The sequence below is a fragment of the Prionailurus viverrinus genome, chromosome D4 (assembly GCF_022837055.1).
Source record: "Prionailurus viverrinus isolate Anna chromosome D4, UM_Priviv_1.0, whole genome shotgun sequence".
Taxonomy (NCBI): Eukaryota; Metazoa; Chordata; class Mammalia; order Carnivora; family Felidae; genus Prionailurus; species Prionailurus viverrinus.
Genome location: NC_062573.1, coordinates 75,431,338 through 75,444,819, shown reverse-complemented (window position 1 = coordinate 75,444,819; position 13,482 = coordinate 75,431,338). Strand labels below are relative to the sequence as shown.

Here is a 13,482-nt window from a genome sequence, read left to right as displayed (position 1 = left end):
GGGGCGAGGGGCAGAGAGTGAGGGAGACACAGAATCTGAAGCAGGCTCTAGGCTCTGAGCTGTCAGCACAGAGCCTGATGTGGGGCTCAAACCCACGAACCATGAGATCATGACCTGAGTCAAAGTCAATCACTGACTGAGCCACCCAGGCGACCTTTGCTAAGATTTTAAAAATCATATGCAGTGCTACTCTAGGAGCTGAGCAAGGTTTCAAAACCTAAATTAAGGTCAGAATGACCTTCAAGACCTTGAGATGGATGGATCATCTTTTTATAATTCATGGCCCCCTTTTCTCCTTTCAGTTCAGACTGAGATGAAGCATCATCTTAATGGTGTGACCCATTTACTCTCTGCATTGATCCATTGGTTCCCTGCCTAATCTCTCAGTAGGGAAGCAGCTTTGTTAATTTTCTCACCCCTGCCTTTGTGTGAGCTCTGCTCATTCGCCTTTCCCTGCCCTTGGATGACTTCCCTTAGCTTTCTGGTCGCTTTCAAGTATTCACTAACAGCCTCCTCTTCAAGAGTTAAGTTCGGTCCAGTCAAAACTCCAGCATCTCACCCAACTCAAATCTCCCCCCAGACCAAAGCGCGATAGCACCATAGAGAGAAGGGTTTGTGCTTCATTTCCTCATACTTCCGTTGCTCTTCCCTCCTCTTCTCCCTCTCACTGTGCTGCCTTGGCCCCTCCGGGTTTAGAGGAGGTGTGACAGGGCAACAGAAAAGGAAAGGCAGGGGACAGAGGATTTTCGGTGACCGATGCTGCCCATTCCTCTCACTGCCGGTGGGGAATCCCACTTCACTATTCCCAGACAGAAGTGATGCACTCGCTGGCTGCCATCTAGGAATCCCCTTTAGCACCTGTAGGCCATGGTACACACCCCCCTACCCCCAGCCCCCGTCTGTTGGAGTTACCACCCTGCGTACAATCCTTTTGAGACGAGTTCCTTTCAAGACATTCTAACCCAGCACCTTCTGAGTCACCCAGTTAGGCTAAGGCAAGACTCACATCTTTGCCCCACCAAACTCCGGAAGTTAGAGCTCGCTGGCAACCAAGTCCTTTCTCTCCACTCTGTCCACAGACATCTCGCCCTTAGGTGTATCTGTCAAGAGTCAGGTGCCAGCCTCTGTACCCCACAAACCCCAGTTATCACTGATCGAGTTCTCCCAAGAACTCTGAGCACCTTCTTGCTGAGGTGCGGGGTAATACAAGAACCAGGAGCAAGCACGGGTCAGGGGTGAGGCTGGACGGTTGTTCCCCTCCTCTGCTCTCTCTCCGAGATCTCCATCTCTTGGACCAAGACAAGAAAGGGGAAGCAATCCCTTGCCCTTCCCTTCAGAAGTCAAAATAAAACACATGACAGGCTAGCTGCGGGACACCTGTCTTCAAAGAGACTCTGTCTGTGACCCCTCCCATCCTCCTCTGGCCTCATATATTCAGGCTGAAGGGGAGAGACGGAATAAATCTGGTGGTGCCTCTTTAGATGCCAGGGATACCAAAAAGGAGCCTATTCTGACACCATAGAATCAAGGTACTTGTCACCCATTGTTCTTGGCACTGAGGTCTTAGCAAAGACTGGGCGACATCCCACTTCATACTCATTTATTACACTTGCGTCATCTCTGGAAGCTGTATCGAAAGACTAGCGTCTGACTCTAATATAGTAAAACTTACCCAAACCTTTGCAACCAAGGACCCGTGAAGATCAGTGTTGGATTTGTAGACGGGGAGAGCAGGCATGATAACTTCCTGTCTCTGGGTGCTCTCTCCTCACAGTGGAAGCAGACCAGTGGGTGTTTCCAGCTGGCTTGGGTTTCTTCAGACCACACTCTCCCCCTTACCCAGGAGACAGCCTGTCCAGACAACATGACATGGTTACAGACGCCGCGACTGGGGCACAAATGTGGCCAACAAGGCAGAATCACAGCTGAGTCAGAGGCCTTGGCATTGGAGGCAAGCCAAGGGCAATTTTTATGGCATGCTGGTTAGCCAGACTGTTTGAAAATAAAAGTTCAGGAACTGCCCTCAAGGTTTTTTTTTTTTTTTTTTTGTTCCTAATTCAAGGGAAAATGGCTAGCTCTCAGGGGCCACTGGTTCCACATGGGCTGCTGAGCTAATATACAGAGGGATGCTGCATGAAAGGAAGAAAGTACACTTAAAGCAAGGATATGTGTGCCTTCACTAAGAGCGTGATCTCGGAGGGGGACTTTGGCTGGCATCACCAAGATTGTGATCTTTCGACAGAATTAGAAATTGTTTTTTTCCCTAGAAGCTGCAGCCTCTTTGTGTATAAACCAGAATTAGGGAAGGATAGACTGGCTTGCAGTCTGAGTGTGGCAAAGCAACAATGACTTTAGGGGGTAGTGGTGACCTTCTCAAGTTTCAATTGTATGGAGAACTCATGGCCCCTTTGTGGACTATTTCATACCCAGTAAAAGTTTCAATACTTAATAATCTGCCTGGCCTGCAGGATCCCCAGTGATTTGGTTAGTTACAGGGTCTGTACATCGAGGGTCTATCGGTACCTAGTTACAACCTACTCACCCTTAAAGGATCTGATAAAATTGCCTCTCCTAGGTATTCTCTGGAGGCCCTAGAACCCTGGGCCAGATAGAAGGACTGGCCTCATTGAACTGGGCAGGAAAATTCTCATAATACCAGCCACCAGAGACATAATTTTCCAAGAATACCTTCTTCATTCCATTCCTCAGAAGGGTACACAAAATGGTGCCTGCATTCACCCAAACATTTGCTCTTCCTCAGGGTAGGAAGGATGATACACCCTGAGCCTGGCCTCCTGGGGCAAACACCTGGTGACTTCTGGACTATCCCCACCCTTGGACTGAGATGATAAACTTATGATGAGCCAGGTACCTTTTGTTTCCCAGTGAGAAACAGTCTTTCTCAGATTGTCAGTAAATAGTACCCAACTTTGGCAACAACTGAATGACGGAGGGGAGGGCGGGGAGGGCAGCAGAATGTGGTCTAGTCTAGCGGCTCCGTAGGAGACTCTGTGTCAGCAGTCCTGGTCTTAGTACCAGCAGCCTCTCTGACTCACTGTGGGCACATCACATTGTGTTTACCGGATGGTATTTGGATCCGAAATGTGACTGTGGCTCACTCAGCTGAGTGTCTTGTACATGAGTTGTTAATGAAGCACTTTAACAGCAAACCCAGGGCTTAAAATACTGTGCACACAGCAGGTGAGTAACTAGCCTTTAAAGAAGATTATCAGGGACGCCCTCAGTGGCTCACTCGACTGAGCATCAGACTTCGGCTCAGGTCATGAACTCACAGTCTGTGAGCCCCGCGTGCATGTGTGTGCACGCGCTCTCTCTCTCTTTCTCTCTCTCTCTCTCTCTCAAAAATAATAACTAAACATTAAAAAGAAGAAGAAGAAGAAAGCTATCAGAGACCTGTCAACTGTGAGGAAAATGGATTCACAGTGGGACCGGGTGGGAGACATTCCTCTAAATCAGTTACCGTGAGCTCCACAAGTAGAAAAAACACTTGGAAGTGGATTGTGAGGTCTCCTGGATTCACCGAGAGTCTCCTGGAGGCCTTGGAGATGCTCCTCACCCTTGAGGGGAATGATTTCCCTCTTCAGGGCTGTGTCAGTTTGGGTCCTCCAAGAAGAAGACGCTAACCGTGGATTAGCTGGGGAGGAGTTGTGATGGCTGTGATGGATAAGGGGGAGAGAGCTGGAGTAGCTGGGGCCCCGGTCACCATACCCGTTAGGCACAGTCGTCACTGTGCCTAGGAGCCGGGACATTTTTAGGGATCCATGAGAATGTTTTCACTCTATTTATTCTAAAATCAGAAGAGAAAAAATGAATGTGATAGCAACAAATATAATAATAAATCTGCCTAAATTATGTTCATCTTTATACCAATGCAGTCATAAAATATTATGTGTAATATTTTTTAAGTTTTATTTTATTTATTTGGGGGGGAGGCAGAGAGAGAGAGAAAGAGAGGCCCCTACAATGAAGTCCCAGGGAAACAAAGTGTTAGGTCTCTCCTCCTGCCATGCCCGCACCCCTACACTGGCCTATATCATGGAAGGGGATTCTGTTTCATTAGAAGACCTGTTTCAAACAGCATGAAATATTTCCTCTCTGCCTTTGACACAAGAGTCATCAGTGAGCAAAGGTGTGTTACAGAGAGTAGCTGGTCACATGTGCTCTCTATGAGTAAAGTATTCTAGCTGAGGCTGGCTGGCCCCCCACAGCGCTGCAGGGGGCACTGGGGCTTAGGATGGGGGGGCCATGGCCTTCCTTCCGGTTCAGACATTTCTCTGATTCTGTTTAGTCTGACATTCTGATTCTTCCTTTAAAATCCCTTCCCAGGGGTGCCTAGGTGGCTCAGTCAGTTAAGCGTCCGACTCTTGATTTCGGCTCAGGTGATGATCTTGGTTCGTGGGTTCGAGCCCCAAGTCGGGCTCTGTGCTGACGACGCAGAGCCTGATTGGGATTCTCTCTCTCCCTCTCTCTGTGCCCCCCCAACTCGCACTAGCTCGTTCACTCTCTCTCTCAAAATAAACTCTAAAAAATTAAATTAAATTAAATTAAATTAAATTAAATTAAATTAAATTAAATTAAAATAAAATAAAATAAAATCACATCCCAGAGTCAGCAAAGTGGGAGCCCATCAGCTGTTTCCAGCCCGCAGATATGTTTATTTGGCATGTCCAAAGTTTAAAAAATTGTGGCGGTGGATGTTATGGGTTGAATTGTATTTCCTCAAAACCATATGGTGAAGTCCTAACTCCCAGCACTTCAGAGTGTGACCTTATTTGGCAGCGGGGTTGCTGCAGATATAATTAGTTAAGATGAGGTCATACTGAAGTAGGTCCCTAATCCAGCATGACTGGTGTCTTCATAAAAGTGAGGGGGAGGCAGACAGAGAGAGAGACCTGGACAAAGGGAGAACACCACATGACTATGAAGGCAGAGATCTATCAGCCAAGGAAGGCCAAAGATTGCCAGTCAACCACCCAATGCTGGGGCAGAGGCGTGGAACAGATTCTCCACGGCCCTGGGAAGGAGCCAGTCCTGCCCACACCTTCATCTGAGACTTCTCACCTCCAGAGGTGGGAAAAACATATATTTCCATTGTTTAAGCCACCCGATTCGTGCCACTGTATTATAGCAACACTAGCAAACTAATACTGGGGTATCATTTTCAGATGGATAGATTTTCTATGAACATTTAGACTTTGAGCTTCAGTGGGAAAAGCCTGAGGCCCCAGCCTGGATGTTGGGGCATCAGCTGGTAGCAAAGGGAAGGATGCAGTCAGTCTTGGGACCAGAGAACACAGGCCTTTGCGAGGGGCCGCCACTCCTTACGCCAGGGGCTCGCTGCAGCGCGAGAATATGGGCTCAGCGCTATCAGATTTTCTGATGTATTTCTAGAGGAGCTTGATTTCTGTTTCTCATTGCTGATGAAACAGGATTTCAAATGTTGGCAACTAATTGATCACTCTGTTTTCTCCCTGACCCGCTTCACTTCAGTTTGTATACTTGATCTGGCTGGTCCCTCCGGTCATCTGAGTTTGTGATCGCCATTTGTTCAGAGTTGCATGGCCTGGCAAGATGCCGAGAGAAATTCTAGTTCAACAAGGGAGATGATTCAGGGGGTTGAGCAATTTGCTGCCAGGAGAAAGCAAGCCCTGATGTATCCACCTGTCCCCTCTGCCCTGTTGAGTGAGAAGCTTTCTGAGGCTGGTCTGTGCTTTGAATAATCATTTGTTGGGGGCCTGTTGCACACCGGGTGGTGGTCTAGAAGCAAAGCAAGTATCCGGTGTATGATGGTATATATTCTTCCTAATCCCCTTACTGCTGAGGATGAAACGAAGTATTGTTAATAGTCACCATGTACTAAAAGAAATATATTAAGCTGTAATTGTTCTGAACTCATAAACACAAAAGGTCATTCTGTTGAAGCTACGTTGCATTGCCCTCCTCCATCACTGCAGCTTAAATCTCTAATAATAACAACCACCCTTTACACAAAACAGACAATGGGGAAGGCACGGTACCAGAATCATTAATGACATTCCTTTCGTTATAATTGTGTTAGGCAATTACAACGTGCCAGCCCATGGTAAGCACTTCACGAACATAATCTCGTTGAATGCTCATATCAGCCCTGGGAGGGGAGTATGTGGTTCTCACTGTAGCGATCAGGACACTGAAGCCCAGAGATGTTTAGTAACTTGCATGAGGTCCCAGCAGGACTCAACCTCAGGTCTCTTCAGGGCCAGATCCAGGCTCCCCCACCCCCCCGCCCCCCCCCCACCCACCCCCCGCCCCCCACCCCCCACTCCCCACTGCCTTCTGCTTCCCGGTTTCTCTGTTTCACAAAATGCCTCTGAGGGAGGTCAGCCTCCGGGCCCAGAGTCCCCCAAGGCCTCGCCAAGAGTGGTGTCCCAAGCCCCAACACCCGAATCCCAACCCTGTCTACATGTTCTGTTAGGCACAATTTGTAATCTCGTCTGAAGTCAAAATCTTAGTTTCTCTCCAAAAAGACTCCATGACATTTTGTGTATATTGTAAAGATGTACAGGAGGGGCCCCCTGTGCCCCTGAAGGAACAGATGGTATGCCTGGCATGTTCTTAGAAATCTGGGAACTCAACAGAAAGCCTGGGAGAGGGGGGGGGGCCTCCCGGGGTAATGTTCTGTTTCTTTCCACAGCTGTGTTCAGCTCCCGAACATTCCAGCACTTTGCAGCTGACGCTTCTACCTTTTATGTGTGTATTTCACTTCAACCGAAAGTGAGGCAAAGAGACGGGGTGGGTGTTGTCCCGTCCTTGGCAGAGCACGTGGAGCTCCTCGCGCTCCCCCTGCCCCCACCCCCTCCCCAGCCGCCACACCCACCCGCTCGCGGCCACACTTCTCCCGGCCAGAATCGTCTCGCATCCTCTGAAACCCCCCCGCTTCCCCCCACCCCCACCCGCCAGGCCTGTCTTAACGCAGCGTGTCGTCTGTGTGGTTTTCAGGCCACTACATGTACGTGGACTCGGTTTACGTCAAGCACTTCCAGGAGGTGGCGCAACTCATCTCCCCGATGACCACGGCCCCCATGTCCGGCTGCCTGTCGTTTTATTACCAACTCCAGCAGGGGAATGACAATATCTTCTCCCTCTACACTCGGGATGGGGCTGGCCTTTACGAGGAAATCTGGAAAATGGACAAGCCAGGGAATGGTGTGTGGAATCTTGCTGAGGTGGAGTTCAGCGCGCCGTACCCCATGGAGGTAGGTCCGCCAGGTGTGTCCACGTGGGCCCTGGCCGCACTGCTCTGCGCAGGCGCACAGGCCTGGCGATCGGGCGACACCAGCGGCCACGTTCGTCTGTTCTTCTCCGTGCGTGTCCGTCTACCTTTTCCCTTCTTTGGCCCCCTCTGCTTTCCCCTTACTTTTCCCTCTTCCTCTCTCTCCTCTCTTCCCTCTTCCTCCGTCTTCCTGCTTGGTCATCTTCACTTTCTACCAAGACTCTTCTTAAGGACAGATAGAGAAAAAGCCAGTCAATCAACTCCATTTCTTGAGCCCACTTCCCCTCGGAACCTCGCTCTGTGGTCTTGGTGAGTTCCAAAGAGATGAACGTCCTCTGAGTGAAACCCACTCTTGGCTTTCCATTCCTGTGAGCAGGGAGGAAGCTTCCCCTTACTTGAGTGAAGAGTCTTGAGAGAGAGAGAAGCCAACTTATTTTCTTCCTTCCTCCTTGAGGGTATAAGTAATGTCATCAAAATTAGAAATAGATTTATGGTCGTGGCCCCAATTTGAAACAAGCCTTGGTACTTTAGTTTTAAAACTTTTGTAGCTGCACGAGTGATAAATATCCCATGCAGAAGAATTAGAAACTTCAGGAAAGCAAAACCAAACCCCCCCAGACTAACCCTACAAGGATGAGAACACTAACATTCTGGTGTTCGTCCTTGCAGACCTTCTTTTGAAGCACATACAGTATTTATATTTATGTGTGTGTTCCGGTACTTGAAACACTCCAGAGGAGATAGGATTATCCCCAAATTATAGATAAGGAAGGAGAAAAGAGAGAGTCCGAACAGTTTGATATTTTGTATCTGGGTCACACAGCTGGTGAGTGCCAAGCCCTTAGGAAACTTCTGGACTGAAATCTGACCTAGAGCTGAAGGCAGAGGCCCAGCCCTGTCCGAGGACCACTACCACCCCCCCACCCCCACCCCCGCCACCCCAGGGCCTCTAGAATCAGTGGGTGCAACATTGTGGTTCCAGGTTTGGAGCTGTACCTAGAGTCCTAGTTACCGCAGGTTTGTTAATATCCCCTTCCTAGCTTTGTGCTTTTCGTAGTATCTTCCCTAGTCCCCTTTAAAGTGCAGAACAAGTAGATTATTCCCTGCATGCTTTTTAGAGGTGCCATCTGCTCACCTGATGTGGAGCTTCAGAGACTGGAGCTTGGGACTGGACTGGTTTGTGACATGTTCTAGCTACTGAAGACATGCCTGCCACGCCCCTTGCCCCCTTCAGATCCTCTCCTGTCCCCCCCCCCCCCCCCACAGCTCCAGAGAGAACACACTGCCTTTTGCAGGACGTGTGCTATTTCCTCTCCCAAAGTCGGATGAAGCCTTGATCCTCTCTTGCAGCCCAGTGGAAAATTTTCTGAGTTTGAGTTACAAAGAGGAAAAGAAATGCACATACTGTTTCAGAAATGTTTCCTTCTGTTGAAGTCAAATGAGTCACACGCGCAGTGACGACCGTTTCTTTGCAAACTCCTTCCATCCAACCATAAACTCCCTGGGCGGCATTTGTGTGAGTGAGACTGCAGGATTTTCTTTTCCGTCAGTGCTTGAAAAGTCACAATTCTGGACACTACTGCACTTTAGTTTGTACCCTTTTGGTTCACAGGTGCGTGATTTTGCTCCAGCAGGTCTGACTCATGCTGCTACTGTTTGCACTTGGTAATTGCCAGCAAAAGAGACTCACTCTGCAGAAATCAGTGAATTTAATGTCGCTGTCTTCTCAAACGGATCTTAGAAAGGAAAACAAGCACCCGAGACCCCCTTTCTGAACAAGAGAGAATGCATCGGCACATGGGCTATGATTCGCAAATTCTGATCAGAAATATTCTCCCTCCACCAGTAAGATCAAGCTCTGTCGTTCACTTTATCAGCGAGCACCCTGAAAATGAAATGTCATGGACCTGGGCTGTGTGTGTGGACTCCATTGCCCCTTCCCACTGATCCACGTCCGTCCCCTTCTTGTTCTCGGCCTTCCCTCGACCTTTGCCAGCGACAGGCTTCCAAGGCCCCTCTTAGATTGTGCAGAATCCAGGTGTCTGTGGGACCATTGTCGTTAAGCTGAACATGACCATCGTGTCCACATTCTTTCTTTCAAAACTGGAGAAACTCACACCTGGTGGAGGGAAGGAACCTGTTTGAGCTAATTAGTGGCTAATGAGGCTCAAACCTGAATATGAGTTCAAGAGGGGGTCGGTCAACCTGGAGAAATAGACATGAATTAAGTACAGAGCTCTATATGCACCTGACTGCATACGAGGGGCCTTACATACCTTATCTCATTTAATCTCAGTAGTGCTATAAGGTAGCAGGTATTATGTCTATTTTATAAATGACAGAAGAAAGCCCTTGAAAGAGTTAGCAACATATTCAAGGTCACCCAGCTAATAAGTGCCAGAAATGGGATTTGAACTCTGGTCTGTCTGCCTCCGAGACACTCTTCTCTTTAGAACAGGTTGAGAACTAAGAAGCCTAGGGGTCAAATCTAGCCCACAACGATTTGCTTGACTGCTAGAGTGGTGTCTGTTTGCCTGTTTGAATTCATTGCCAACATTGAAAAAATCCAAAGATTTCAAATAAAAATCTGGAGATCCAGATCTCCTTGACAGTTTGGTAGGTCCGGACACTTCAGGTGGGACTCCCACATGTCAGCAGTGAGTAGCAGCTCCCCACCCCCCCTCAGACCCGGCTTGCATTCTCCCGGATGCGTTCTGCACCCTTTCCTCCTGCGTCTCACTAAGCTCACGTCATGTATTTCTGTTACCTGCCTGGTCCTGAAGGCATTGGAATTTCAAGCCCTGCAAACCCTGCATCTTCTCACGTTAATTCACCGGAGTGGACCACACCCTGGGGCAGTTTCCCCCCCCCCCGCAGTGCTCGCCACACCTGATCCCCATGGTCACAGGCAGAAGGTAGTCGACTGACCTCAGAGTGGAAGTCGGCGGCAGAAAAGGGAGGAAAATGGAAGGGTTCGACCCATTAACAACCTCATGTTCTCTCTAACCACTTGGGGAATGTGCCTGGACATGCTGAAATGCTAACGTCCATACATAGAATTTGGGGCCTGGGCCACCTGGGTGGCTCAGTCGGTTGAGCATCTGACTCTTGGTCTCTGCTCAGGTTCATGATCCCAGGGTCATGGGACTGAGCCCCACATCGGGCTCTGCACTGAGCATGAAGCCTGCTTCAGATTCTGCCTCTCCCTCTGCCCCTCCCGCACTCATGTGCGTGCATACGCGCATGCTCTCTCTCTCAAATAAAATTTTAAAAAATAAAATAGAATTTGGGGCCTGATTTTGCCTTAGTGACAGGTAATCATCTCTGATTCTGCATCTTTGCCCAGAACCCTCACACAGAGTTGCATGTGTGAAAAGGGAAAGGGCCCTGGAGGGGCTTAGTTCTGTGGGAAGGGCATTGGGAGAACCGAGCCAGCCTTCTGCGAGTAGCCTGTTGTTTCTTTAACTGAAGGTCATAATACAAATCGTCAATTCAGTAGTTCTATCAGAGACTGATATACACTCAAGGGAGGGGTACAAGTCCACCAATAAAATACAACTTAGGTTTTAGGATTCCCTCTCCCTAAGAGAAACTAGAGATCAAGACAGCAGCTGCCTCAGATTTAGGAATATGATTCCTCAGTACTTATAACTTGCCATCACCTGGCTTGATTGACACATCATTTTAAATCACAGTTAAGAGCTCTGAAGCCTACCAGAAAATATGTAAACCTGTAATAATACGTCCTTTTTCTCTGCAGGTTATTTTTGAAGTTGCTTTCAATGGTCCTAAAGGAGGGTATGTTGCCCTGGATGATATTTCTTTCTCTCCTGTTCACTGCCAAAATCAGACAGGTAAGCATTCTCTTTTTCTTCCTCTTTACATATGGAATTTTCCTGATAGACACCTGTGGTCAGGACTTGAATTGATTCTAATTTCCTCAACTCTCCTGTGATCTCCTCCTTTAAAAAATTACTTAACTGAATAGTCATTTTTCTGTTACATTACTCTTTTCTCCCCCACCTCGCAGTGTGAATTTAATTTTTCTGAACCTACAGGGCAGTTGTCAGGTGTCAAGGAACTTTCATCGTCCCCACCTACTAGGTAATGAAAATCAAAGAATACAAACACATTTCCTCCCCATCTTTCTCTTTAAAGGATAGCTTAGATCCATATACAGGTGGCCAAGTAGGTGGAAAAAACTCTCAAACTCTACGGAGTAGAATTATAAAAACCCTTCCCAATTTTATGTATCCAAAACCTATAAATGTCTTCACGTTTAAAGATGTTGGTGTTGGATACAGTTAGCTTTGGGCTAAATGTTACCTACTTAATTTAACTTCTCTTTCTAAGTCTGCACATTCTTTTACGGTGGCCAGTTTTATAATTTCCATAAACTTGGTGTTTGGAAAAGAGAGGGAATTCTTACTTTCAGGGGAACGAGGTAAACAAATCGATTCAAAGTAAGTTAGAAAATGCCCTGGAGTGAGAAGGACGACACTGTATTCATGCTGGCCCAGATAAATGCAGGGGACCTTACCTTTTAGGGAATTTTTTTTTTGAGAGACCCCAGGGAGATAGCGGTTGTCCCATGTTATTAATGAGCCTTCCTTCTGAGTTTAGAAGCATGAGAAGTACATTTTTGAACATGGCCTTTGTAGTCTGACTTTCACTTAAGATAAAAGTTGGTGTCTGATTGCATATGGTCTCAGATATATTCTACCAGCAAGGCGACTGAGAAAGATAATATTTTCTACTTGAGCTGAAGTGTTATTCCAGAATTAGAGAGAAACACTCTAATGTGCTAAAACCAAATGCTATTTTTTTTTTTACTAATTCTAATTTTTAAAAAGTGGGGGGAAGCTAGTGAAACAGATTGAGCTCGACAGGGTTTACATATTTACATATTTTCATTAAAATGATTGAATACAAACTGTAATCAAAGATTTTTAAGTCTTTAAAATTGGACAGAACAGACACCAACATTGTTTTACTTCTCCAAATCTGACTGTTCCCTAATCTCATCAGCTAATATTTCAGTGATGTTAATAGTAGTTTCATAACCTCTTGTCATTACTTTTAGAAAGTTTCCTTTTTGTCACCAGGCATTTACATTGAACTTTTATATTTCCAAGTTATACATATGGAAAAGAGGTTTTTATTCAATACCTGCATGGAGTAGAGGTTGGGATGAAGAGGCGGGGGTGGGGGGGGAGGTAACAGTATCTATTGAGCCATCTTAGAAGTAATATTTGGAAACACTCTCCCTTTTAAAAAAAATACAGAATTGGGGTGCCTGGGTGGCTCAGTTGGTTAAGCATTCAACCTTGGCCAGGTCACGGTCTCACAGTTGTTAAGTTCGAGCCCCATGTCGGGCTCTGTGCTGACAGCTTGGAGCCTGGAGCCTGCTTGGGATTCTGGGTCTCCCTCTGTCTCTGCCCCTCCCCAGCTCACGCTCTGCCTCTCTCAAAAATAAACATTAAAAAAAAATTTTTTTTAAACATACAGAATCTATGTGAACCCTTTCCCACTGACTGGTGGAAAGAAAGATTTCAGCAAAATAAGGACTATTTGTAAAAAGCACCCGTGGCCCCTCAGTCTCTAAGATTCAGCCTGCATAAAGACTCCTCCTCCATAGGGACCACAGGCGACTCACATTTTCATGTAATTAGGTTAGCCAAGGCTCCGTTAGCTCTTGAGAACTTCCCAACGTAGCGACTTTCTTTAAAATGGTTTAACTGCATGATCGCAGTGTTATGCTACAGAGCCAGGACTTTGGATTCACATCCCTACTCTGCCGCTTACAAACTGTGTGACCTTGGGCATGTTGATTCACCTCTCTGTCTGATTAACCTCCGTTTCCACATGTATAGGGCAAGGGTAGAAGAATCTGTTTCACACCATTGGGAAGATGAGAGGTTAATGTCCGTGAAGGCCTGAGCAGAGTATGGCACACAGAAAATGCTTGGCCTTGAGGCTTCATGTTATTTATTGAATTTTCAAAATACTCCCATCCACTCCCTGGGGAACAAAGGAGTCAGATTGAAACTAGAGAACCAGCAAAGGGCACCAGCTTGGTGAATGGGTGAGCTGGAGCCTGCTTTATGCCTTTCATTCAGCAGCTGTGGGCCAGATTCTGAGTCTTACAAGCTGAGCCCTCCAGTTTCCATACTTCATCTTACATTTCACAAATAGTTTATGCCCTTCTG

General features: G+C 47.2%; 1 protein-coding gene across 4 annotated transcripts in view; it reads left to right on the top strand.

Annotated features, from left to right (window-relative positions):
- The window catches only part of MAMDC2 (MAM domain containing 2), a 301,858-nt gene that overhangs the window by 225,340 nt on the left and 63,036 nt on the right, over positions 1 to 13,482 (top strand). For all 4 annotated transcript variants that reach the window (XM_047831030.1, XM_047831029.1, XM_047831031.1 and 1 more), the window contains 2 exons: positions 7,000 to 7,256; positions 11,034 to 11,127. In XM_047831030.1, coding sequence (XP_047686986.1) covers positions 7,000 to 7,256; positions 11,034 to 11,127 — 351 coding nt within the window. The remainder of the gene's footprint in view (positions 1 to 6,999; positions 7,257 to 11,033; positions 11,128 to 13,482) is intronic.